The sequence below is a fragment of the Pleurodeles waltl genome, chromosome 5, assembly GCF_031143425.1.
Source record: "Pleurodeles waltl isolate 20211129_DDA chromosome 5, aPleWal1.hap1.20221129, whole genome shotgun sequence".
Classification (NCBI taxonomy): domain Eukaryota; kingdom Metazoa; phylum Chordata; class Amphibia; order Caudata; family Salamandridae; genus Pleurodeles; species Pleurodeles waltl.
In genome coordinates, this window is record NC_090444.1 from 1,050,122,662 (window position 1) to 1,050,150,067 (window position 27,406).

The window sequence follows — 27,406 nt, forward strand, 5'->3', positions numbered from 1 at the left end:
TCCTGAGTCACAATAAAAACGAAATAGGATTCACTACACCCTCCCCATTGCCGGAACAAGAATGCTAATATGCTATAGATGGTGCGCGAGTCCAAGCTAAAATGCTATGGGCTAAAACCACGCTAAAATCTATCTAAAAACTAGGCAAAAAATATACAAAGAGATAAAAGGTAGACCATGACTGGCATAGTGGGCCAAATGTGAATCGAATTAATAAGGCAATTTGGCATTACATTTTAAAACTTCTGAATAAGGCCAAAGGTCAATTTTTTTTAACAATGATCATGATTTTGAAGAATGTCTCTGAAGTCACCGAATGGGAGCGCATCCAGGAATGACTCCACATCGTCAGATTTATCACCGGATAGGCAGATGGATCCACGGAGCAGAAGGATGCGGAAGCCTCAAATGCAGGATCACCCGCGAAGGCAGCATCATTCATAGTGCCTGGTGGAGCCAAATATTTCACAAGAGATGGCTCTTAGGTTGCCTTGCGAATCAGCCTCAGTCTCATGGTGCACGACCGTGAATGAACCCTCATCGGGAACATCAGTAGTTCCTTGTCCACAGGAGGCACTGGCAAAACAGCAAGGCACACCGATGGTAGACATTCAAAGAGGCAACAGGTGCAATGAAAGACAGGTTACTCGCACCATAGGACTGGTCGAAAGGACAATGCCCATATCATGCTCCAATTCCTCCAGCAATGCAGATCTAAAGAACTGCACCATGCGATCACGCAACAGCTGGGCTGGTGGTAGTAGCTCCATCACTCCGCTTAGCTGAGAAGGCACAACTACTGCATATTAGGAATGGCAGCAGCAGTACCCTGCCAGTCAGTGCCAAAGTCACAGGAAAGCCACCAAACACACTTGAGAAGAGTGAATAGATAGCTGATGGAATCACTTCGAAGACAGTCTGGAAGATGGAAACAAATCCAGACCCAACAGCCTTAAAGAAATGTACAATCCCAGTAGTGCTTGAGGTGTCAAAAATTCTAAAGACCAGCACTCCAAAGTGCTTGGGAAAACTGGTATTTTACAGGGATTGTATCTCAGCTGATGATCTTGTTATTTGGAGAGCATATGTCTCCATGGTTGATGTCAAGGCCATTTGTTTTTGGAACAGTAGTAACCTTTAGTCTGCTCAGCCTGTCGTAATTTACATTAGTAGTATCAATATGAGGTCACATTTCTGCAACTCTTATCACGTTTGTGGGAAGCGGGGGCGAATAGAAGATGTCCACAAGTTACAATTTGAGAGACTTAAATTATGTAGGCAATTCCTATTCTCATTCCGCAGCAGCTCTGATCACTCAGGACCACATAACTTCCATTCGAAAGTATATGAAATGGTGGATGAATCAAAGGGACGGGAGTAACCTTCAGAAAGCATGCCAAGTTTGCGACCCCCCCCGCATTGCAAAAGTTGTGAAGTGACACCCGTTTGCAAATCATTTAAATGACTAACAGTAGTTTCACATTCACTTCCGCTCAGAAAGACCTCTGTTTCACCGTTCAGACATCTGAACTCGAAAGGCAACTCCCACTTTTCTTTCACAGCTATCTCCTAGCCGCTCGTCTCTGCCCACAGCAAAATGTTTCAAACATTTTGTAAAACGAAAGGTGGAAATTGGCAGATTTATAACATCATGTACGAGCCATACTGTTGAAGGACTTTCTGCTACTGTGAAAGGCAATGTTTTGAACTTTTCTATGTTGAGCATGGTGTAACTCACTTCGTTTTTAGCCATTATCTTTTGTTCCCTAGACAAATTAAAAGTAGCAAACAAGTAACCACTGTTGATGTATTTCCATCAGACATGGCCATTTTTCAGAATCTGAAATGTCCAACCCAACTGCATGATGGAGTGCAACTGACTCTGCCAAAGTTGTAAAAGGGACATGTCATTCTGTATGATATCAATTGCAGAAGCCACTATGGCCCTCATTACCTCCACAGCCCGCCCAGGTTGCACCGCTGATCGGCCACCAATGCGGCCGCATTCCCGCCACCCCCATTTTGACATCCCCGCTGGGCCGGCAGGAATGTCGGCCGCAACATGGGAGCCGGCTCTTAATGGAGCCTGCGGTGTTGCGGTCGTGCGACGCATGCAGCTGCACCTGTCGGGCTTTTCACTGTCACAGTGAAAAGCAGTGTGGGGCTGTGCCTGGGGGCCCCTGCACTGCCCATGTCAAGTACATGGGCAGTGCAGGGGCCCCCAGGGGCCCCGCAACTCCCCTTCCCACCAGCCTTTCCATGGCGGGCTCTACCGCCATGGACAGGCTGGCGGGATGGGGACTCTTAATCCCCTGGGCAGGGATTAAAACCGCCGGGACAACCATGGCGGTAAACCACCGGTCCCAGCGGTGCGACCGCGGCACTTCTGCCATGGTCCTAATCCGCAAGATTGTACCGCCAGCCTGTTGGCGGTACAATCGCCAAAACAGCCCGGGCGGTCTTTGAAAGCCAGGGTTGTAATGAGGCCCTATGTTATTAAGGGTATATAGTCTGTTGGACAGAGTATTCATGCCATTATCGACAACAGCTAAAGCCTTTTCTATATTTCCCTTATCTATCTGCCTTAAACGTGCAGCCGCTTCCATTAGAGAAAGCTTCCATATTTCATTGTATATGGCATACAAGAATCGTTTAGAACGTGGTTTTATTGGTCCTAGCAAGAAATCTTTTAAGTCTATTTCCCTTCTTAGGAGACTTTGATTTTCTAACTGTTGCTAAGGTATTAGTGTGTAACCATTGTTGGCACAGTTTACCCACACTGTATGTCGTAACTATACCTGAGTCTTGACCCGAGACATAGCGAGGGTCCGGCCGGGTAATCCTGAAACCCACTGAGGGATTAACTATGTGCACCCAACACCCATTTGTGTCTACTTGCCACAATAACAACCCGCTGGGCTTGAAAGTGTGGATTTATAGGTACCATCCTGAACCCAAGCATTCATTTCTTCCTCTGTGACATTTAGGAAAGTTTGCCAATTGGGGAATTTGGCTGGTGTGGGGATACTCGGTGCATTAATTTCCTTTATTTTTGCTAACCCTAGACAGGATGTCTGTAATCTAAGTCTATTTTATATGAATGGTATGATTTTGGAACAGGGAATAACAGGTTATTAATTGCAGAGACACAGGGCTCTATTACTCCCTGTTCCTCAAGCTGAGTGAGGATCTCTCTCAGTGGAGCTTTAGCCTCATATTTAAGAGAATATTGGGGCTGAGACTGGGGTGTAGACTTGATAGGTATTACATGGTAGGGGAAATCTCTATCCCACCCTATGTGGTTGCAGTATAGCACAAGTGCCTGCATTAAAGCCGAGTCGACAGCGTATGCTTCTTTTACCACTTCCGGAACAAGATATGAGAAAGAAGGCAAGATGACATTTTTCCCATGTGGGAGCTTACAGACGTGTTCAGATGGCCTGTCTCCTTCTGCCAATAAATTAAGACAATTAAGTTAATCCCAAAATATAACACTAATGGAGCGCACTAGGTCTCCCTCAATTTGGATATTTAAATCATAATCCCTGTCGGGTGGGAGAATGCGCCCATCTTCAATATCGACTGCAAGAAAGTCGTTAGTTGCTGTCGCATTCAGATCATCTATCAGACTCTGGCGACATATTGTGACTTCTGCTGCGCTCTCCAGCAGGGACACTGCCCACGTCTTGTTCTTCAGCAATGTTCTCAAGTTTGCTGGCATGTTTAAGTGAAATTGCTGCCACCTTTTTCTTTTTACATTGTGGCTTTTGTTGTGGGGATTTGTCTTCTTTCTTGTCTGAATACCGCTGTAAGTCTTTCTTCTCTTTAACGTAGTCAGGACGTTGCTCTGACTGGCCCACTCCCTCACTAGGTCTATCCGGTGTGACCTGAAAGGAACGAGAGGAACGTGAATCAGTATATCTGTCAGGATCCTTTACATTTTCTCTATTGTGGAGAGTCTGCTCTCTGACTTTGTCTTTATTTTGTTTTTGTTTATCCCAGCATTTTTTAGAACCCTCTTGTGCTTGTTCAGTACCATCCTTGGGGATGGTACTCTGAATTTCAGGCTTTTTCGGGATGACTCCCAAACTAATCCGTCCTATAGTAGTATAGGTGTCGGAAAGAATTTTGGGTAGTTGACGCTCCTGGTCCAACTGCGGAATCTTCCAGAGCTGCTGGCATATAGCCATTGCTCCGGCTTCCCCTTTAATGTTACTGAGTATTATTGAGGAGACTTTGTCAAAGTTGCGCATCAATTTGACCCCCAAATCTAGGGCTGGAGCAGCCCGTGCTCATTTTGAATTTGTTTTAACACTTCCAGTAAATTGGCAAGTTTCGGGGTACCATGTGTGGTATTGTATACTGCAGAGAAAACTGTACCCCATCTGGTGCAGTCGTCCACTGAGGGAACCATTACGAATGGAAAGCACATTGTGAGACTTCTATGATTATATTGGGCTCGCGTATAGGGAAACACTACTTCCAGCTGGTTAGTTCTTTTGTGCTATCCAGAATGGAATCTTCTCACGTTCTGTGGGCGCTTTGCCCATGATAGAATGTATAATTTGTGGAATAATCCATTAACGGCCAATTGGTGACCAGCTGGTGCCGCCCGTGCTGGGGCGTTGTTTAAGGTCCACATAGCGAATTGTACTAATCGCCAGTGAAGTTGTAGTAGCTCATTATAAAATGTGCGCACATCAGCTATTTGCAGTGCCTGTACACCAGGATGTGATGTGTATGTGGCAAACATGGGCTACGTCGGTCCATCATTAATTAAGGTATCTAATCTCACGGGTTGTATTACATGTTGTAGGGCACCACTGAACCAATTTTCATGTTGTTGATAGGAAAGGGGTATATATCGATACTGATATGTTCGATAGCGCTGAGGTACCGTTGCTATTTTGAATATGTGAAATGTATATGTTGTCATCTTCCTCGGGTAAGGTAACCCAGAAATAGAATGTTTCTCTTTGCTAGGTTTCACGACCTTCCACTGTAAATGTGACATCCTCACCCTCAACTGTTAAGCCAAGGACTACTATATGTTGTGTTAATGTGTGTCGGACATTTTCCGGAATGTCTATGGCATTAGCCATGTTGAATAATGGATGCAGAGATGGAACCCCAAATGGGAAGAAGTCCTTCTAAGAGTTCAAGCTTGAACAACCTACAGCCTAGTTAGGGGCTCTTTGTTCAGCTGAGCAGAATTATCCCCACGACCACAGACGTCTCCATATATTGGTACTTAGGGTACCTGCTGTGTGTGAGACTGAGATACTCAGGATAACTGTAATCTAATGCCAAAACACCATAGTTGGTGGTGCCACGTCGTAGTTGGACTCTTGCTCCTAGGCAAGACTGCTGGTTTAGGGATGACAGCACTTTTGTTTGTAGGCAACTAAGCCAATCCTACAACAAGTCGCAACTGTCGACCAAACCCTCCTGGCTCACAAGCAGTACCTCACCAAAAACCCAAACAATGAAAGGTGATTTCTGCCAGCCTTACGCATGGACTCTAGACTGCGTCATCTCAGGAGAGTCGAGGTGGAAGGAAGTTACCCTTTTCTCACATTAACTATAAGTCTCATTCACCTACAGGCAATGTAGGAGATGCAGGAAAGTTTTCAATAGGTTTATTGAAGAGTCTGCAATCTACGGTAAAATGCACGAGCTGCAATGATTAGGATAACAAACAATAAAATAATTTTGAAGATGAGTCATGAATACAAAGTCCCCCACCATCTTGCAATAAACATGAAGTGTCAAGAAGTGTATAATCCTTAGCAAGAGAACCTAACCCCTACCCAAATGAGAACTAGGCATGATAAAACTAATCTGCCAGTATCATGTCCATGGTAAGCATCACCAACCCTTGTAACCTTGGAATAAGATCTCTAGGTCAGACTCCATGGTGACACAAAGGCTGATTTCTGCAGCGAGGTGACATGCAGCATAGATGACGTAGATGGCATCTGGAAGAAATCCCTCTGATAAGCTTGTCTGTGTGAGATATATTTATACAGATCTTGTAGGCCCCATAATGCAGGTATGTTCCCAAACGATTGATAAGGAGGCAGGCTTGTGGTGGCACTTATGTAAACAATCCTTAACAAGTGTACATTATGTTCCTGTTGCACGTAAGTGAGAAAGGGACATGATGTGAATACCTATGTACATCACTTGATTATGAGGCTGATAGTGACGTCTTCACAGAGTGGCACATATAACGCAAATCAAAACATTTTTATAACTATAAACAATGGCAGCCATCTTAAAAGAAATAATAAAATAAGTGGACTAAAACAGAGCATGCTAAGTAGGTTAAAAGTCACTAGGTGACAGGGGCACAGGCCTGAAAGCCAAAGGGCTAAGATAATGTCCTGAGTCCCTATAAAAACTAAATAGGATTCACTACACCAGTCGTCGAGATCTAGAAAGACTGGGATGCCGCTGCTCCAGAGATGAGCTGCTACCACTGCAGGGCATTTGGTGAAGACTCTGGGGGCAGTGGTTAACTTGAAGAGCAGAAATTTGAATAGAAACTGCTGTCCACTTACCAGAAACCTGAAGTGGCAACTATGTGAAGGGTGGCTCGGGATATGACAAAAGGCATCCTTCAATTCGAAGGTGGTCATGAAGTCACCCTGCTACAATAGTGGAATGATGTACTGGAGTGTGACCATGTGGAAATGCTGTGAGAAGCCTGCGATCTACTATGGGCCTGAGGAACCCATCTTTCCTGGGGATTATACAGTACAGGGAATACACTCCTTTCCCATGTTGTTTTAGCAGCACAGGCTCCACGGTGCCCTCGAGTAAGAGCCCATCTATTTCTTCCTGGAGGAGGCACTGGTGTTCTGGTGAGAAGGAGTGTTTGACAAGGAAATGTTTGGTGGTAGAGCAGTGAGTTCCAGGCAGTAACTCTGCTCTACAAAGGACAGAAACCACTGGTCTGAGGTGATGTTTTGCCATTGCGAAAGGAACTCCTATAGACATCTCCAGACAAGTGTTGTGTGACCAGGGGAAGGAAGAGGAAGTCCCTGCTTGGTAGGTGTGGCTCACATAGCGACCCCATCTCTGCCCTTGGAATTGTATCATCTAGAGGGACCTGAGGAATAACCCCCTGGGGCTTGTGGCTGTTTTTTGTACCACTGGTAGGAGATGAAGGCTTCTGGGGAGATGGCTTTAGGGCCACCACGGAATTGTGAGTGACAAAAAGTCACATGTAGTGAGGGAGACTGGAAAGCTGCCATTGTTTTGGTTTTGCTCATGTCTTTTTTGTCTTTTTTTCTGAGCATTTGATGAACTTGAGGCCTAAAGAAGTCTTCCCCATCAAAAGGCACGTTGATCAGATGCTCCTGGACTTCAGGCTTGAAGCCAGAGACAAGGAGCCAAACATATCTGTGGATTAAGATATTCGCGGTAATGCTTCTGGCGGCGGTGTCAGCCATGTTGAGAGCACACCTGATGGTGGTATTGGAAATTGTTGGCCTTCCACTACAATCTCCTTTGCCTATTGTTTGTACTGATCTGGGAGATGCTGGATCAGGTCTCCCATATCTTTGCAATGGGCATGGTCGCACCTGGATAACAGCCCCACGGAGATGGCGATCCACCAAAGAGTTGCAGATTGTGACAACTCATTTCCCTGCCACACCGATTGTCTTACTTTCTTTGTCTGGGGGTAGGGCCTCCACTGTACCCTGTGTGTTTGCCAGTTTACTGGGGGTGTGCACTATCAAACAAGTCGGTCACAAGCTGACCTCTGATGTAGGGTGGGTCAGAGGAGGAGCACTGTATTTGTTGTCAAACCTTGGCGGGACTATCCTAGCTTTGAATGGGTCTTTGAAAACATTCTGTGTAGTCTTAAGCATCCCCTTAAGCACATGCAAAAACAGAGTTGAACGATGAGTGCATTTGAGCATTTCCACCAGGAAGTCACCTTCCTCTGCAATGGTTTGTAGGTCTACCTTGTGAAAAGTGGCCACCCTGTGAATGACCTTGTGGAAGGAGGTGGTATCCGGAGGGAAGGGATGACAGGGTAGAGGTCAGGGTGCTGTCCTCTTTAGGGACAACCCCATAATCTTCACATGGATCATCTCGGGGCTCCGAGCATAAGGTGCATTATAAGGGTCTATGTGCTGAGGACTCTCCCCCTTCATAGGAAGAATGTGTAGAGCCCTCCGGGGAAGGAGGTGGAGATTTTTGTCATGGTGGAGGTGGAGAAAGAGGAGCAGGAGGAGGAGATGAAGTGCAGTTGGCACGGGCAGCAGACTTATACCTTTATCTTGGTGTTTCTTCACCTTGGAAGGTGGAGGGGGCTCCAATGCTTGTTGCCCCTCAAAATTAAGCTTTCTGCTGCACCTCTGGGGATGGCTTTGAAAATACATGCTAGCATTTTAGAGAAGGAAAGTGGGAGATTTCAAAAAACGAAATCAAGACAATGTATTTCTCCCATTGACTTCTATTGAAACAGATGCAATTTCAGGTGGGAGACAGACAAAATAAAGCCATTTTTTGCTTAAAAAATGAGGGCTCTCCCACCTGAATCAGGTCTACAGGTATGTATGTTTGAAGAAATGTCCCCCATCTGGGGGTGAACGAACAGTCTTCATTGCCGAGAGTCCAAGTCCTCTTGAAGGCATTGAAGAATCTGCAGCTCCTGATCCTCGGAACCTGCTATGGATGAGCAAATGGGGGAGGCCAAAGGCCCTCTCAGCTTAGAAGCTGGTTTCAATGTCAACCATTGTTTCGGCTCTGAAGAACCTATTGGTGCGGGCGCAGACACCCTGGAAGTTGTAGAGGAAGCGGTGGGTGTCAAGATGGGCCTGGTCTTGAGTGCCTGGCTTGGCGCAGGGGGTGGAGTCAGAGTCATCTTCAAAGCCTTAAGTCAGTGCCATTCATGGCTGAGATGCAGTGGCGGCCAGGAATTCTGTGTCCCCAACTGTGGGTCAGCACCAAATCCTCAGAGGTACAGTGAGACACCTGATGACGAGAGCACTCAATGTTGTCTTCTGACAATGGCCTAGTGTGGGCGGTGGGTCTGGCACCTCCGAGTCCCAATCGGGTTCCTGACTGAAGGCCAAATAATTGTTTTACTAAAGCCTCTTCTTCTGCTTCTTCAACATCTACACCAAAGTTTTTGGGGGCATCCTGTTGTTCCATGGCGTGTCGAGCACGCAGATGACCAAGATGGTTTTGAATGGTCTTTTTGGAGCAGAAGGCGAGGCAGGCGGAGCAGGAGGCTTTGTTGTGCTCTGGCAGCAAACAGATTACAGACTGTGTGCTGGTCTGCCCACGAGTACTTTGAATAGCACTGTGCACAGTAACAAAAGGGTGTTTTTTCCATCCTTGTGGTCGCATTGCAGAGTGCAAAACCTGAAGAAATAGGCCTGAGAGGGGTGTCGACGAACCCAAAAACACAGATCCAATGAAAGGACCACACTGGAGATGAAGATACGTGATGTAAGAAAAGATTGTACAAAGCTTTCAGAAACTGAAGACTTGAGAAGCCCTGAAGAAGATTGCCATTCGGGATAGGATCAGAGCCCCAAAACAGCATCCCAACACAGATGGAGGAAGTAAACAATCTAACAGTAGACCGAGGCCAACGCACATTACTAGGCATAGGAGGAGTCATTCTACCTCATGACTTGAAGGATTTCTTTGAAGAAAAACAAGCTGTAAGAAGTCTGAACACTAGATGGCGGGAGTATGCAGAGCATGTATATCTACAGAACATAGCATTCCCTTATGTATTATGATTATTTCTGGTCACCACATATGTTGGTGCTGCTCTTGGAAATATGTTTTCCTAAAATAATGCAACACACAAATGATAATTTTCTATTTTGGGGATGACTGTAACCAAGTTCTTGATTTACTTTTGCACTCAAACTGTAAAGAAATATGTGCTTACTCATTTTATTAAGCCCAATCAGTTTGGATGATTGATTTTGTATAGTGCCACAACTTAATTGAATATAATACAAAAATCTTATGGTTTTTAAATTGCCTTTGTAGTGAACCCTTTGAATGCTGAAAGGATACTTGATTGGGTTGGTATGGTATTGGTCCTAACTTTCTGAAGATGGCTTTTCTTCTTTATTTCTCTCCTAGCACACCTATTTTTGTTAGTTGTATCAGCTATGAAACAAGGTTGCTCTCTTTTTCCACTTCTATCTGTTTTTCAATAAAGACTCACCTCTGGAAAGTATTAGAGGTAATGATCTCATAAGAGGTTTTAAATGTAAAGATCACATCTTATGTTTTGAACATATGACAATAGCCTAATGTATACTCCAGAACCTGAGAATACAACACCTGCTTTCATTAAAGAAATCAAGGCATTTTCAGCTGTCTCTGGTACAATTTCAGCATGGATGTATCAGAAGCTTTTCGTTTACATTTTGCTATAGAATCTTATAGCTTGGCATGGCATTATACTGAAAAAAAAAACATTTTGGTAACTGAATTTTGGTATCTGTGTGAAACACAAAATCTCGGTTTAAAAATTATGACACAGAAAGATAATTGGTTGAAAAGTGGTCCACCTTGTACTTTTGTGCAAGGAATTTGTATGATTTTACATCCATTTATTAACTCTTAACTTTATCAATGATCCCAATAAATTGCCTTTGTTCTTTTTTTATAATAAAATATATACAATGTTGCTTTACATATTATGTAATAATAAGATATAACACATTTCTTCAGGTCAGCTCAAGAAGGGCAAATTCTGTACCTCTCATTCTGCTCTTTAAGACATTCATGGCTATGTTTTTCTGGCAATTACCATGCTTATATTTGAGATGGCACAACATAATAAGGTGTGATTTTACCATTCTCTATTAATGAAACATTTACTCGGCTACAACCTAAATTGCTACCCTGCCCCAAAGTTAGATATACATGCTTTTTAGTGACTCCTTTGCTAACAGAAAATCTGTTGGATACATATTTTTTTTCCACTCAAGAAATTTGTATATTAGTGAAATGAAATATACAAATAAGACTACTTTCTGGAAATATTGAATTCTTGAAAGTTTAAATTGGATTAGTCTGGTTTTCATTAAATTAACATGTATTTTCTTCAATAATTGTAAAGGGCTGTGTCTTATGTTTAAATCTGTTTTAGGTCAATATGATAAGCTTACTTGTTTAATTGATTCAGTTACTGTTTAGATTTGGGTATGGAATTGCAGAAGAACATTTTACAAAGTTTGCAAAAATGCCTCTATGTTCTATCAGTGTCCAAGAGCAAACTCTGCAGAAAAAAACTGAACATAAACTGCATTGGGAAACTGCTGTTGTGCATACAATTTGATGCAACATTCATTTCACTTAGAGATTTGCAATACTTACTCACACATTTGTTTTTTAATGTATGTATCCAGTTGCATTTTAAAAAGAAAATCTTACCTAATCATAGCAAGCAGCCCTTCTCTGCTGCTAAGGCCTCCAACCTCATGCTTTTGGGGACTGTGGCCCACAATTGACATATTTAACAAAAATTCTATTGGGTAGTATTTGATCAGTGATATGTAAATCAGATGGTTTATTAATTGCCACTGCATTATGATAATACCTTAACTGGTAGACTGCAAAACCATTATATTTCTTAATTTCTTATTATTTTATATTATATGCTAGAATGAAGCATGCCACAGTTATAGATGAGACAGAAATTATAGTGTTTTTCTACAGTAAAAAATTAAGGGTAATTTCCTAGTGTCAATGTTAACGTCTTTCTTACTTAGGGAGCCCTATCAGGTTGTCCCCAATACATATTAAGGAATACTGAACACCCAACTTGATTTGGGTTAGTAATGCTCTAATAGCAATTTCACATATAATTATTACAATTCTGAGTTGCCAACGTCTAGTAATTTTACAATTTGACTTTGTTACATATTATTTATTTTGTGCCTGCAATTACATATTTTCCTTCCCTCTCCCCTTTTGTTCTTACACCAACAATTGATAAAAATGTTTTTTTAGAAACACAATGTTATTACAGGTTTTTACAAGAAAACAATATTCATAGTGCAATTTCACATATAATTTGATATATGATTTATGTGTTAGTTATTAAATCATCTTTGTTTATGACATATCAAACATTTCTATACAGTGTTGACTAATATTACGAAACATATTATGATGAATTGTTGATAACGTTTTTTAAACTTAAAAGTATGGAGAAGAATGCATGTAATTGGGAAACACATCTATAAACACTAAGTGACTTACACTTCTCTGTAATGGCAGTACGAACATCAGTACTAGAAGTTTTGTTTTTTAAGTTCTGGGCCAGTGTAAATACAGACTCAAGTTGGGGATGGCGGTGTTCTAGGTCTTCCATAGTTATCTGCAAAGGATAAAGGAAATTCCAAGAATGTCTAAGTTTGATTTTACATTATGCTGAAAAATATGTTCATAGTGATTATTTAGCATTAGTTAAGTGCAGGGCTAGTGACTTCTATGTTATAGCTTACCTCCACCCATTGTTTATTACATTCAACAAGTTGTGTTTATAAAATCAAATAGGCCGCTAGCATGGGCTAATTTGAGTATACATTTTTGAGTCCGTTATCAATCCTTATTTATTAACATGCTTCACCCTTATGGCTTCTACACAAAATAATTACAAAAAGTACCATGTGATCTGAACACAGAAAAATCAGAAAACATGAAAGTTAAAGTCCAGACAGATGCGGAAATTCAGCAGTTCAAATACATCTGAGGGTGATGATATTCTTAAGAATGAAATCATGTTTTAACAGCACAGTTTTCAGTTTTCTGAACCAAAGGTAATACATGTCTTGTTATAATATGCTCATGCTGGCATACAGTTTTTCATTACCCCTTGCAGGTCTTACTATTTCCATGCTACCATCTCCTAATCCTTGAAACACTTACTATGCATATGGCCCAAAGTTAAATACCTGACAATTGGGAAATAAGGCAGGTGTTTGGTGGTACTGGGTACTGTCATTTTCTACAATACGTCTTGTGTTAACATCAGCAGAGCAAGTCAGACCTACCCCTCATGAACAGAACTTTATTTCAATTCTGTTCAAAGTTTAGAATTGACCTTGTCCCAAAGATTTGGGCCATGGGCCCCAAAAACTCTTCCATCGCACCTCAGTTTCTTAAAGGCACATTGCTGGCTGACTACCGATTTTGCAAGCTGCAGTCTTTTAAATCATTCCAAGTCTGGCCATAACCAGATCTACATAAGTTTGCTTTTGTGGTGCATACTAAATACCAACACTTCTACCTGACCCAGTCTTGAACTAACAAAGATTACCTAGATGAAGGGTGTTTATTGCCAACAATGAAGGGGAAAAGCCATAGAAAGAGAAGCATGTATTTCTTAAATCTATAAAACACTATTAGATAGTGAAATATGAATGCTACTCACTTTCATCCGTGAAACTGTCTGAGTAATCTCTTCAGTGTCTCCTACAGTGACAATGTTTGACTTAAGCATATGATCGATCAACACCAACCAGTCTGCCAGTTCTGTGGCAGTCCTATCTAAATCCATTGGTACTGGAAGCTCGTAGCTACGTGGGGATGGCAGGGGTGCTTCAGTCGCAGAAGACACTAGCATCACTTTTTGCACTGGAGAATAGACTAGAATATAGACAAAAACATGAGTTATGTGCATTTCTAATATGTTTTAGCAACAATATAGATTGCTTGTTGACATGATGATAATACTGCTTTCTACTGAAGTTCAGAAACCTTGAAAAGCATAATGAAGAATAAAGTTGTAAACATTTACAGTGGAACAATGTAAGTACACATGAAATTTCTGTCTACACTGTTAATGACGAAATGCGTGTGGATGTTTCACATGTGCTCATATTGCTGTTAGACACCACTTGACAATTTTCAGCTGCTTTCGTTTTATTTTGTTTTTGTTATGTGGACTTATTCATGCAGCAATATCGTTTTAGTCAAGCAAATATTTTGTTGCTTTTTGTTATTCTTTAAAAGTGATATTCAGAGTTTGCCTGTTTTTTTACCAATGTCCAAAAAGGGTAAGCTTGTTTTTGTGCAGGAACAATTCTTCAAAGTTTGGGATTTTCTATCTCTCTAGGAGCCATTTCAACTTTTAAAAGATATTGTAATCCGAGACCATTTCCTACCTCTCTGGTTGACTCTTGAGAACCCGACAAATAGGCCCAACCTCTTACAGCACAAACCCATTGGCTGCCAGTATATAGTACCACATAATAGATCAGGGAATGGTGTTGTCTACAATTAAGGTAATATAAGTGACCACATGTTAAAACTGTTTGAACTTGTATTTGTGGTTCATTGATGCAAAGTCTTTATTATTAGGGTGAGAACTCTAAGAAAATGTTGTAAGCTTGGATTGCAAGGCTGACAGTGGTTCCAAAATAAAAATGAGTACACACATCTGCAAAGTTCAACAATATCAGGCTATGTATAATGGTCCCAACATGCTCTCAGGTTTGATGTAAATATCTGCAGAGGCTTGAAAGCAGAGTTGGTGATCTTTGCTTTCAAAATACAATTTTCACAAAAAATGCAGCTAGGAAAAAATGTTTTGCTGAACTACAGTGAAATGTAGGAACCATTTTACTGAAGCATCATTCAATAAAAAGTGTTGATGCATGCCAGCATTTCCCCAAAAAAACATTCATAATGGAAAAATCAATGTAACCAGTTCCAACCAGTTCCAACAAGATTATGGGAAAGATGAAAATAAACAAGCATTGGCAAAGTCAACAGGTCTGATGGTGGTCAGCCTTTTGGTTTTGTCAATACGTGTCTTCTTTTGATATGGTTTTTGTAAAACTTTATAGTTGTGGGAGCTGCTGGGCGCTCACAATCAAACATTGGAAAAAATATATATATTTTTGGTCTCAAAAAGCACAAATTTCCACAGTAGTTCAGGGCATTGAACAAAACTACTTGATGTGCCAATATGCTCCGTGTGAAGGAGCAGAATGCTGACATTCACAGTGAAGTCAGACGATAAATAGAGCGATAGAACTGAAATAAAAAGGAAAGGTCCAAATTCTTAAACAAAATCACAAAAGTGAACCCGTGGTATATGTCCTTGCTTTGGTGCAGATCTACAGCTCTGATGAATTCACAAGAATTTACAGAAGTAGGCCAGGAAATTGTACTCCAAGAAAATATTTGTGACCTGCATTTTAGCACCAGAAAATATGCATGTCTAGATTTGCATATGCTAAAATCTGTTGAGTGTTTACAAGTTCATTTTCCCTCTAATCACTTTTTCCCCAACCCTGGAAGAAGTTTTACTTCTACCCTTATCTACCCTTATCAGGAGTATATTTAAAACCTTTCGCTGTATGGGAAAAGATTTGAGAAGAGCCAGTGAAAACCCCGAAAACATGCAAGTTAATAATTTTGCACAGATTCAACAGGGCGTTTCAACCCTGAAACTATTGCTTACCCCCTCGCTCAAGGCCCTGTATGTAGATCTGGTGAACGGTGGCAAAATAAGGAAACTGCTAGTGTTCAAACCCTTCATAGTCAGAGAGGCTATTATCAGAGCACTAATTAGTTTGCGCCATAATTTGTAGCCACACTAAATGGCACCAAAGGGACAAGTGGATTTCTTACAGGACAAATGGATTTTATAAAGACATTTTATAAAATTCCACACCCCTGCAGAGGCCAAGATAATACTGATTCAGAGGCCAAGATAATCTTGCTACAGTACAGATTTAATCTGTGTGCAGTTCATACACTCACCTAAAACTCAACCTCAGTCAGAATAGACAATATTTACCTTCAATGTGATACATATGCTGTACCACTAAACACACAAAATGTTAACTAAAACAATTTCAAAGAACCCTGCTGAAAAAGCTCCAAAGCAAAAAAAACAAGTCATTTGACAGACAGATACTTCTGAAAAGAACCTTTCAACAACCCCTCCCCCCCCCACACACACAAAAATGAACATTTACCAACAAATGGTAGAGTGGGGAGCTGGCATTGTTGGAAGAGTAAGTCACAATCTGAAACTCTCTGTGGAAGATAACCAACAGAAGCAGAGAAAACACACTGCAAATACAAAGTAGAGGGTACCACAAAACCATTAGGAGAAATAAAAAAAGACCCACACAACTAAGAATGTTACTCTAGGTATGAATGTGAAGACTAAGGGGGTCATTCTGACCCCGGCCAGGGTCGGCGGGAGCACCGCCGACAGACCGGCGGTGCCCCGCAGGGCATTCTGACCGCGGCGGTTCGGCCGCGGTCAGATGCGGGAAACCGGCGGTCTCCCGCCGGTTTCCCGCCGGTTTCCCGCCGGTTTCCCGCTGCCCTGCAGAATCCTCCAAGGCGGCGGAGCGCGCTCCGCCGCCATGGGGATTCTGACACCCCCTACCGCCATCCTGTTCCTGGCGGGTCTCCCGCCAGGAACAGGATGGCGGTAGGGGGTGCCGCGGGGCCCCTGCAGTGCCCATGCCAATGGCATGGGCACTGCAGGGGCCCCCGTAAGAGGGCCCCACAAAGTATTTCAGTGTCTGCTATGCAGACACTGAAATACACGACGGGTGCCACTGCACCCGTCGCACACCCTGGAACTCCGCCGGCTCCATTCGGAGCCGGCATCCTCGTTGCAGGGGCATTTCCGCTGGGCCGGCGGGCGCTATCCAAAAGAGCGCCCGCCGGCCCAGCGGAAATGTATGAATGGCCGCCGCGGTCTTTTGACCGCGGTGCGGTCATTTGTCGGCGGGACCTTGGCGGGCGGCCTCGGCCACCCGCCAAGGTCTGAATCAGGCCCATAGTCCTTATTCCAAGTCTAAGTTCATCCTAGTTTATATCGCATCCAGCCTCACTGATTTTGCATTGCTGTCTATTTTCAAGTTGAGTAGTGCCATTCCATGCAGTATTCTTGCAGCACTGCAATAGCCACGATTGCATCCTTCTGCATCAGATGCTGAATGCCTTTGATCTTCCTTGTCCAAATCAGTTACTGAGAATGGCTCAATTTCTTCCACATCACCTCTCATTTTGATGCTTTTCGGATACTCTTCCTATTATGTCCATTATGGGGGCTCAGCAGTTCCCTGTGCTCCATCTGGGTATATTGTGCCTATAGTCTATCCTCCCCAAGTTTAATACTATTCGTGCGCTGAAATTCCTTACACATAAAGCATTTGTAATGTGATCCTGTGGTAAGCAGTGATTACAGACTATGTGGAGATCGGTCCAAGGGAAATGAGTATTACATGAAGGACAGAATTTCAAAGGTATATTTTTTGTGATTCACCTTAGTTGAATTTCTTCTGATATGATCTGAGTTGGTCATTTTTGTAATCTAACGTTCATCCCTGAAAGTGTCTCAGACAGCTCCAGTAGGTTCAATTACTTTAAATGCCTTTTCATTTTGCTTTCAGTTTTGAGTCCACATTGCTGATCCACTGTGCTGCAGCTAGGTCCAAAAAGAGATGACAGGGAAAACTAAGACTTTGAAGTTGTAATATTTTAAACCCTTCACTTGATGGTGGGACAATGCTTGCGGTCGTCAACACATAAGCTGCAAGCGTGCTATTATAAAGTACTATCCATCATAGGATCAATTCACCACTCACACAAGTCAAACCAACAACACCATCTATTACTGCCCTTTAAGTCTGGCAAAACCATGACTACAGCACCCACCAACCCCTCTCAAACATCCCATTGCTGCCATGGAGCATATTTAATACATGATCATGAAATTAAAGGTCATAAAAATAGTTCTAAAATGATACAAGTTACATTCCTGTAAACAATGGTTTTCAGCTTCATGTGCTTACAGATTCACTTGCTGAGCATTATTCTACAATTTTGTGGTTGTGAACCCCATTGTTTAATCCAAATTGAAAGTCTTTTTTATTTTCCTTTGGGTGTTGACATGGGTGGAGTCAGTATAACTCACTATGATGGTGATCATAAGCCCACAATGCCCCCCTTCTTGCAATGTATCGAAGTTGCCGGTAGAGCCGTTCCTGACACCACAAGTTGAGTTGAACTACACTTATACAATGTCTCTTAGGCTGCAACAACTCTTGGGAAAGCAGAAAGCCATTCCTCCTAACACTTGCAGCCGTTGTCACAGGCATGGGTAAAACATTTAGTAAAAGTGGCACTCTTCCAGCTCAGAGAAACATATAATGGTAAGGGCAATATTGTATTCCACCGGGGCTGGTTAGGGAGGCTAAAGGGGACCTTCAGGAGGACTTAATGTTATTACAATAAAAGTATTGTGAGCAGGGACCCACAGTTTCTTAAGATTTCACAGAATCAATCTCACTTTATAAAATGTTGACACTAACTATAGAAAACAGTTATCAACATTCCCCTCAAAACTCGCTTCACTGCTGCAGAACTTAGTTGGAGAGAGTCAAGCTGTGTTGCCACTGAAGCGGAGAAGTCCAGAACTCCTGAGAGGCTTCAACCAATGGAGAGACACCACCACTGGTAAGTCAGTGTGGAGACTGCAACTTGGGAAGCTAAGTACCTGTCTGTATTTGAAAGGGAAGATGACGGTGAGAAGTCAATTGCTCCGCACAGATCTACCCTCATTAATCCCATCAACACTGTTCCATGAACGCCAGCACCATGAAGGTGGGCCCACAAAATCCTCACCAACTGCACTACTTCAACTGCAATGATAATTGGCAGTTAAGCACGGGGCCTAGCCTGCACATGCAACAAACGAACACATGCACAAAAGCCTGCCACATATGCTTGTTAGGGTAAAAGAAACTGCACTGAGTTGCACATTTGATCAGTCAGAGTATATGACATTCTCTGCACCTGTGCCGGATCAGTGCCTTAGCCTTTTAGTGACTTCGAGATTGTAGTTATGGGATCCCAATGTTAGCAGGGAAAGAGGGCACAGGAAGGAGGGCATATTGCCCCTCACTGATAAGTGATAGATGAAAACCCTACATTACCTTCCATTCAAACTGTGTAGTACTGAGTTATGTTGTGCTATTAACATATTTCCTCTTACATAAAAGAATAACACTGGGTTGGATTATACATTATTGTGTCTGTTGGTTAATTGATAAGTTCTGACCTCTTTCCGCTCTGGGGACCAAGTGACTGCTAACATGTGCTACCCCAAGAGTCAAACGGGGAAGGGTAGTACTTGTCCCAGTTTGCAGAGCCACTGTAGGAAGGGACCCAGGACAGCACTGGCAGACTACCTCAACCACCACAGGAGGAGCAGGGTAGCCCCCATTTGCTCTGTAAGTCACCTGAAAGCAGTATGACAGCAGCTATATTAACATGAATATCCACGTGTTAAATCATGGCCTCAGTCAGGCTGTACATGATAAGAAGTGACATGGTTAGCAGATATCAGAGAGGAGCATGCCACTTTCCTTGACATAGTCCACAACCCACTTTGGGCCTACTCAAAATCTCTGTATCATACACTCATGTTGTCCTCCTCAAACGGCAAAAATAATGGGTGGGGTGCTGAGTACAGCTATGGAAAGGGTATGTCCCCTTTAACTAACCTATGGCTACAGGTTCAGACTGGATCGTTGGCATGATCTGCAAGTATGGTGCCTTGAAATGTACTCCTTTGCTTATCCTTCTCACTCTTACATATCTAGATGCTGTCTCTGTCATAGATGTTAGTCTAGTACCTGATGCACTAAAGATCACATGTGAATGGAAATGGACACCGGAAGTCAAACAACCATGACAAAGTTCCTAGGCTGAATCTTACATTTAAAAATGGCTTTAAAGTAGCCTCCTTTACCATACTGCTAAGTAATGTATTTTGCCTAGACCAGCCTTTGTGGTGGCACAACAAGCAGCCAGAGCCCTCTCAAGAACAAATATTAAACTAGATGCTGCATTCGAGTTATGAATAGGAAACCAAACTGAGTTCCAATAAAGCAATAGCTGTGATGAAGTGGCCCATATAATCATAGAAAAATAAAAATCCTCCATTACAATTTCAGGGTAAACTGGAAAGGTTTACAAAGGCAAGAATCAACCTTATGCCATCAAAACTTACCAGATGGGTTTTGGGGAGCCACATATCGCGGTGGTTGAACATAGGCCTCCAACTCTCTGACCCGGTCGGGCACATCTCTACACACCTACAATGGGAGTACAGAACAGCAACTAAGTGACATCTCTGTAAGTTCCATAAAGCAGCCTGCATTAATATACAAAATGGCATACCAAACCTGCTCCAAAAATAGATTCAAATTTATCTGATACCAAATGGTCCAGAATCCTTATTTTCAGTTCGGCCATGAAAGTATTTGGTAATTTTGTAAGCAAATGGAATCACTGCCCATTGATAGGAATAGGTTTATGCAATCAAAGTATTGTAGGCCTAGGACAATGTTGGCCTGCTCTGTGAAATCACCCGTGTCAGTCCACAAAAAATCTTTAGTTAAGCCTCTTTGTCACACTGCATTAGAGTATTTTATGATGTGGCAGAACAGCTGGAAAATTAAAAAAGGCACAGGTAGAGGAAAAGTCTTGCTTGGGACTCTCTATGTTCTAAAGGAATGCTCGTGTCACCACATGATGTGTTTCCCTCGTGAATGGGAGTAAAGAGAAAACAATCACCAATAACATGATGAACGTACAATGTCAGTTGATAATTTTCTTGAAAAACAATAAATGTCTTCTAATGTCATCCAAAAAAGTTAAATAAGACTGGAAGACTATATTCAGCAATTTTCACCAAAGGGATGCTCAAAGGATTGGGATTACATTCCTGGTAGTTTACTAGAACTCATCCTTTTAGCATGAACTTAAGGAATGTACCAACATGGGTGAATGCTCCAACGAGTACTTCACACAGAGTCTGAGATGAGGCGTTTGAAACATTAATTAGCAACCATTTTCCCGCAAGCAGGCCAGAACACCGGTCAATGAACATTTGTCTCCATGTGCAAAAAAAAAAATGGGCATCTGCAAGAAGAAAAAAAATACCTTGCAGAACGAAAACATGTCTTAGATTTGCTTTTTTTCTAGAGAATGACAACTTTTCACAAGATTAAGAACCTACAAAGCCACTTAAATGATCATAAAGTGAAAACAAACATAAGTGGAGAAATATGAATTTCAAAGGAGAAAGTGTCCTAGTTAGAGAACAAAGTAATGAAAGTGGAAAAAAACACCAAGAGGATGGCAAGATAGGGAAATTGTCAGCATAATGGGCAGCGAGGTAGCAAGAAGTTAGGGAGGGAGCACATTGGCATGAGCAGATCTTTCTAGTTACTGTGGCAGCAATACTGTTGTAGTCAATCATGCACAAATCAATTAATGAGGCCATTAAGCTACGAGTGAAGACGGATAGAAAAGATTTGTTGGCAAGCCTGTAAGCTCCATCTATTGCTTCGGAGCAATGTTAGTAGCTGCCAGACACATTTCAGCAAAGATCAGAAATCAATAGTGTGAAAGTCATACCTTGTTCCAGTTCATGCCAATGGTCCGTAATCTGGCAGTGAGTTTATCTTTCTCCTGCAGGCTACAGCTTTTATCTGAAAGTATCTCTGGTCCTGTCATGCTCAACCATTTTAGTTGTTCACCTTGCATTTCAATCTCCTTGGCTACAACCTAACAGGAGGAGGCAGAAAAAGCTGGCGTCAAAGACTGCTGGTACTTAAATTACCAGCAACTAGTAACATTTCGAGGCACAAGTGACTTATTCTTTAGGAAGTTTCAGGAAGCAGTATATTGTTCAGCATATGAAACCTAAATGAGCAGCAGGGAGAAATGCATTCAGCATATTGAATTGGTGATTACTGGTCTCTGCAGTGGTTCTGCCCTCTACTCTTTTTTTCATTTGTTGCACATTTTCTAGTTCTCAAATTAATGCAATTTCTTTGAGTGGAAAAAAAAAAGTTGGGGCCTTTTCTTTTTTTCAGCAGTGCCTTCTCATGGTTTAAATTAAGAGTTTATGGTGTATTGTTAACACAGTTGAAAGTAGTGTTGTCTCGTGGCAGTTTTGACTCGCCTTATGGTAGGTAGAGCAAAGGATTAATATGTCTGCTGCAAAGAAGAGATCTATATTTTATGTGGATAGCTGAGCGAATTAGTAAAACAAGCCTTTACCTGAACTTTAAAACAAATGAAATATACAGGAGAGAGGGACTATGGAGAGATGAGGGGCACTTTTGCTGGGTGGTAGTGAGGGAATCAGAGGAGGAGGTCATGGGGGTGTGGGTGGCAAAACAGATTGTCGCACTGGGGGCCATCAGCGCTAAAGTCGGCCCTGTCATAGAGGGAAGCATGGCATGATCAATTACAATGCTACAGGTTTCCAAACAGTCTCTCTTGGAACAACCTCCATAATCAACAAAAACTGTCTTTAAGTATACTTCATCTGTATGTGTGATGTGTTTGTTAAATAACTGCAATAGTATCACTTCTATTAGTGGGATCAAATAGGGAAGACATTAATTCTTTCAAGCATGAAAGATGGTAAACGGAAAGAAGATGAATGTAAAATTCTGTGATGAGTGGTTAAAACATAAGTTTAACTGATAGAGTACAACTAACTTTGGAGGAAACTGTCTACCAGTTACTGTAAAGAAATTCATCTTTCTGACATCTTTCCCCTAAGTTGTTCGACTCTGGCTAGCCGGTTCTTGGAACTCTGTGGAGTGAGAAACAGATGATCAGTTCCACGGTGCATGTGCCTTTACCTAAAACAGCGAAACTGTTTATGATGTGAAATTGGCATATTTGATATTTTTTTAATTCAGCAAAGTTCGGACAAATAGTGCAAGCTACTTAAACGTCAAATTCCCCAAGGGGAATCTCTAGTAAAAAACTCCACCACACACATTTGGAGAAAAACCTAACTCAGCTGAGAGAAAATCTTGTCACACCAAAGGCCAGGCATGTATGTTATATTTTGAAATGAAACTATTTAACCTATCCAATAAAAAAATGAAAGTTGTGCAAAACTACTTGATGGTAATCTTATTGCCTTAGTGGTAATCGCTAAAGTAAAATGTTCTACGTGCAACCATGAATTTACTATGGGTTTCTGGCTGGGATTTTTCAAGTAGCAGCAGTCTTTTAAAAGTGTATTTTTCTGTTTAAAAGCTTTTTTTTTGCTTGCTTCAGTTATGAAATGAGTAAAATGTAATTACTGCAGCACACAAGTAACGAAGGCAAATAAAACCAGCAGTCATTTTTTTCCTTCAAATTTCTATGGTGCAGGGTTCACTTTTAAATGATTGTCATTTGGTTTGCTTTTAAATATAATATCTCCTACTCAAGAAAGGATGGTGACTTTCTGCATCTCTACAAAGCATTCCTTGACAAAGCCTCTCCTGCTACATCTCCCTGGCAATGAGGACCTATGACATGTGCTTCTTTGAAGGAAGAATTCTTGAAGACAAAGTGGAGCAATATACTGAAGTGTGTGGGACAAGATGTGCCCATGCGGGTGGGATTTGTTTCTTTGATCTTCTGGGTCTGCAGCAGGCTGTTTATGGAAGTAGTTTGGACAGAGAGTGTGAGGACTTAATTGAGGCTTAGACCTACCTTTTTGAATCTCATTAGTACAGCAAACTCTGAAATACCTTTTGTAGTAAATTGCCTAGCTTAGTTGGGAAATGTGTCACAGTATGGCAAAACCAAGGTGAAGACAGAGTGGGAACTTTCCCAGAGCTATTTTCTTTCAACCTGATAGCCACAGTGTGTTTCATTGCCAAAAATTAATGCACTGATCCACTTATTGGCAATATTTGAAACTCTCAGACTGATTACAAATGTGTTTATTTTTAATTTCCAAAGACCACCTTTTTTTGCAAAGAGTGCCTGACTGTCCAGACAGTAGTGTTTGGTAAACGGGCAGAGATGCCCACAATATGGTCTGACAGATGTCAAGGACTAGAACTCCACATGCCAACACAGTGGTTGCAGCTGTAACTTAGGAGAATGAGCATGCAAACCCACAGGGTGTGGCTTCTTGGCCAGTGAGTAGCACATTTTGATGCAGGGTACGACCCAACTAGAGATGGCTCCCTTCTGTACTGCCCGACTTTTCTTCACACACAGATAACCAACAAAGAGCTGATCATCCACTCAGAACTCTTTAGTACGATCAAGGTAGAACGCCAAAGCTCTTTTTGGGTCTAGGTGGTGGAGTCTCTCCTTTTCTTCAGAAGGATGTCGGGACGCGTACAAAGTTGGCAAGGTGATAGATTGGCCTATATGAAATGACATAATCATGTTTGGTAGAAAGGGAGCCCTAGTGCAAACACCACTTTGTCAGGAATGATGAATGATGGAAAGGTAGGGCGGCTTAAATGACATCACCTGCACCTCACTCACCCTGCACAAAGATGTAATGGCCACAAGGAAGGCTGTTTCAAAGTGAGAAGCCTGAGAGGACAACTGTAGTGGGGCTCGAAAGGAGCGCACATCAGAAAGGTCAAAATCAAATTAAAATCCCCTTGGGGCATAATGAATGGGGATGGAGGAAACGTATGTTTAAGGCATTTAAGGAACTTATAGGAGACTTAAACAAAGAAGGTTCATCAAGCACCCTCAAAAAAGCAAAAATTGCAGACAAATAACCTTTGGAAGTGCCCATAGCAGAGTCCTACCGGGCCAAAGAAAGTATAAACAGTGGAACCTCAGAGAGAGGGACAAAAGGGCTATCACCAGATTAGTCTGTGCAGCATGCCACAAATTTCTTCCAGTGACAGGCGTATACAGTTGTAGTGGAGAGCAGCCTGGCTGCCAAGATAACTTTGCAGACTTCGAGCGGAAGATCTGAAGCTGTCAACTCCCACTGTTCAGTCTCCTTGCAAGAAGGCAGAGAGTGGACAGGTTTGGGTGCAGAACCCTCCCTTAGATGCTGCAACAAAAGATCCTTCCGGCAGGGCTAGTATGATCGGAGGATCGATGGGCATTCTCCATAGCCTGGGGTACCACACCCTTGTGCCCAGTCGGAGCCACAAGGATTACTTGGGCCCAAGTAGTTCTTGATCTTCTTGAGAACTCAGGGCAGAAGTGGTATGGGCAGAAAGGCATAGAGGAGGCCTGAGTTCCACTTGAGACATAAAGAATTTTAGAAGATTGCCGCCTTGAAAACTCCAACGCATAATACTGCTTACATTGCACGTTCTAGGCGGAGGTGAACAGGTCTAACCAAGGCTCCCCCCACTGCTGAGAGACCTTGCACCACCTCTGGATGGAGGTGCCTCTGATCTTCCAGCCACGTCCAGAGGCTTAGAGACTCCTGACAAAGGGTCCACAACCCAACCCTGCCCTGCTTGTTGCAATACCACATGGTGGTGGTGTTGTCTGTGAACATCTAGACTATTTTTCCCTTGAGAGAGGAAGAAATGCTTTCAATGCCAACGGCATTGCCCAGAGTTCCAGCACGTTAATGTGGAGTCTGGACTCTGCCGGAGACCAAATGCCTCTGATCTCCACCTCTCCCAGATGGCTGCCCCATTTCAAAAGTGACACATCTGTCACTAGTGTAATATCTGGTTGGGAAAGGGAGAGGGATCTGCCTCTTACCCAATCACATTTTGTTAACCACCACTGCAGAACTCATGTAATTCCCTCCAAGATCTAGATCATGTCAGAGAGATTCAACTGATGCTGCACCCACTGGAACTTCAGGTCCCACTGCAGAGCTCGCATATGCCTTTTGGCATATGTCACTAGAGGGATGCAGGAGGCCATGAGGCCCAGCAGCCTCAGAGTCATTCTCACCAAATTCCAGGATAGAGGCTTAAACACCGGTATCATAGCCTGAATATTCTGGACTCACTGCTCGTGAGGATAAGGCCAAAACTGCAGGGCAGCTCCAATGAAAGGGAGGGTCAGAGAGGGAATCAGGTGTGACTGCGGCATTTTTATACTAAACCCTCACCAATGCATGAGGTCCACTGTAGTCTGGAGGTGGAAGATGACAGCCTGAAGCAAGCCTACCTTCAGCAGCCATTCATCGAGGTAGGGGAAGACTGTAACCCCTGATCTGCGCAGATGAACTGCAACCACCGCCATCACCTTGGTGAACACCAAAGGGGAGCTGGTAAAGCTAAAGGCGAGCATGGTAAACTGAAAATGCTCATGGCCTACAGTGAACCACAAGTAACGCCTGCGGGCAGGCAGGACGGGAATATGGAAATAAGTGTCCTGCAAGTCCAATGCTACCATCCAGTCTCCTGGGTCTAGGACAGATAGAACCTGAGCCAGAGTGCATATTTTGAACTTCTCAGTCTTGATGAAGAGAATTGAGGGACTGGAGGTCTAGGATAGGACGAAGGCCCTTGTTCTTTTTGGGCACCAGAAAGTAGCAGGAATAGCAACCACTACCTACTTCTGGCACAGGGACCCTCTCTATGGCTCCCTTGGCCAAGAGAGCCATAACATCCTCTCAGAGAAGTGCCAAGTTATCCTCTGTCATCCAATCGTAGTATGGTGGCATGTATGGAGGGGTAGTCCAGAAGGAGAGGGAGTAGCCCCTTCAGACCATCTGCAAAACCCACCTGTCTGATGTGAAGGCTTGCCAGCAGAGCAGGTGATGGTGTATCCTGCTCCAACTGTTCCCTGGTGGGGAAGAGTCAGACTAGGAAGGTTTGCAGACAGATGCAGAGGAGGGGCGGTGGACTGGTCAGACCGCTGGCTCCCTGATCCACAAGGTCGGTGGATCCCATGTCCCCGGCCAAGCAGAGGCTGGGCATCATGCGCAGCAAGGTGGCAGACACGGGTGGGCGCCCCACCCCTCCCATACCCACAAAAGAGGTGAAAGGCAGACTGATGGGGACGAGAAGCAGCCACAAGGCCCAAGGACCAGGCCCTAGCACAAGAATCCTTGAAGCGCAGAGTCTGACTTGTCTCCAAAGAGGCAAGTGCGATCAAAGGTCATGTCCAACAGATTGGCTTGGGCATCCCCCAAAAAGTCAGACATCCTCAATCAGACGTGGTGCCTCAGGACCACCAGCAATGAAATCGCTATGCCCAATGAGTTGGTCATGTCCAATCCACATCAGATCGTTTACTTTCCTGCATCTCTCCCATGAGCAACTACTTGATAGAGTACAGCCCATGCCTCCTCCAGGGCCTGTGGCAGCACTTGGGCAACTGTATCCCCCAGCATATGGGAATAACATCCCAAAAGGCATGCAGTGTGTTCACAGAACCCAATGCAAGGCTGGTGGAAGAAAACATCTTCTTCCCAAGTGTGTCCAGCCTCTTGGATTCCCTATGTGGGGTGCAGAAGGGAACGCGCCCTGGGAGGTGGAGGCTTGGACAACCAAGCTCTCAGATGTGGGGTGTTGCGTCAGAAAACTTGGGTTGCCCAGATTGGGGCAATGGCGGCAGGCAATTGTCATGTTCACAGGAGTACCTGTGCTGGGTTTGGACCAGTGAC

At 43.1% G+C, this 27,406-nt stretch overlaps 1 protein-coding gene across 4 annotated transcripts in view; it reads right to left on the reverse strand.

Annotated features, from left to right (window-relative positions):
* The window catches only part of UTRN (utrophin), a 1,374,288-nt gene that overhangs the window by 754,721 nt on the left and 592,161 nt on the right, over positions 1–27,406 (reverse strand). For all 4 annotated transcript variants that reach the window (XM_069235249.1, XM_069235248.1, XM_069235247.1 and 1 more), the window contains exons 47-50: positions 21,463–21,612; positions 20,051–20,135; positions 13,433–13,647; positions 12,259–12,376 (exon numbers count right to left, since the gene is read on the reverse strand). In XM_069235249.1, the coding sequence (XP_069091350.1) occupies positions 12,259–12,376; positions 13,433–13,647; positions 20,051–20,135; positions 21,463–21,612 (568 nt within the window). The remainder of the gene's footprint in view (positions 1–12,258; positions 12,377–13,432; positions 13,648–20,050; positions 20,136–21,462; positions 21,613–27,406) is intronic.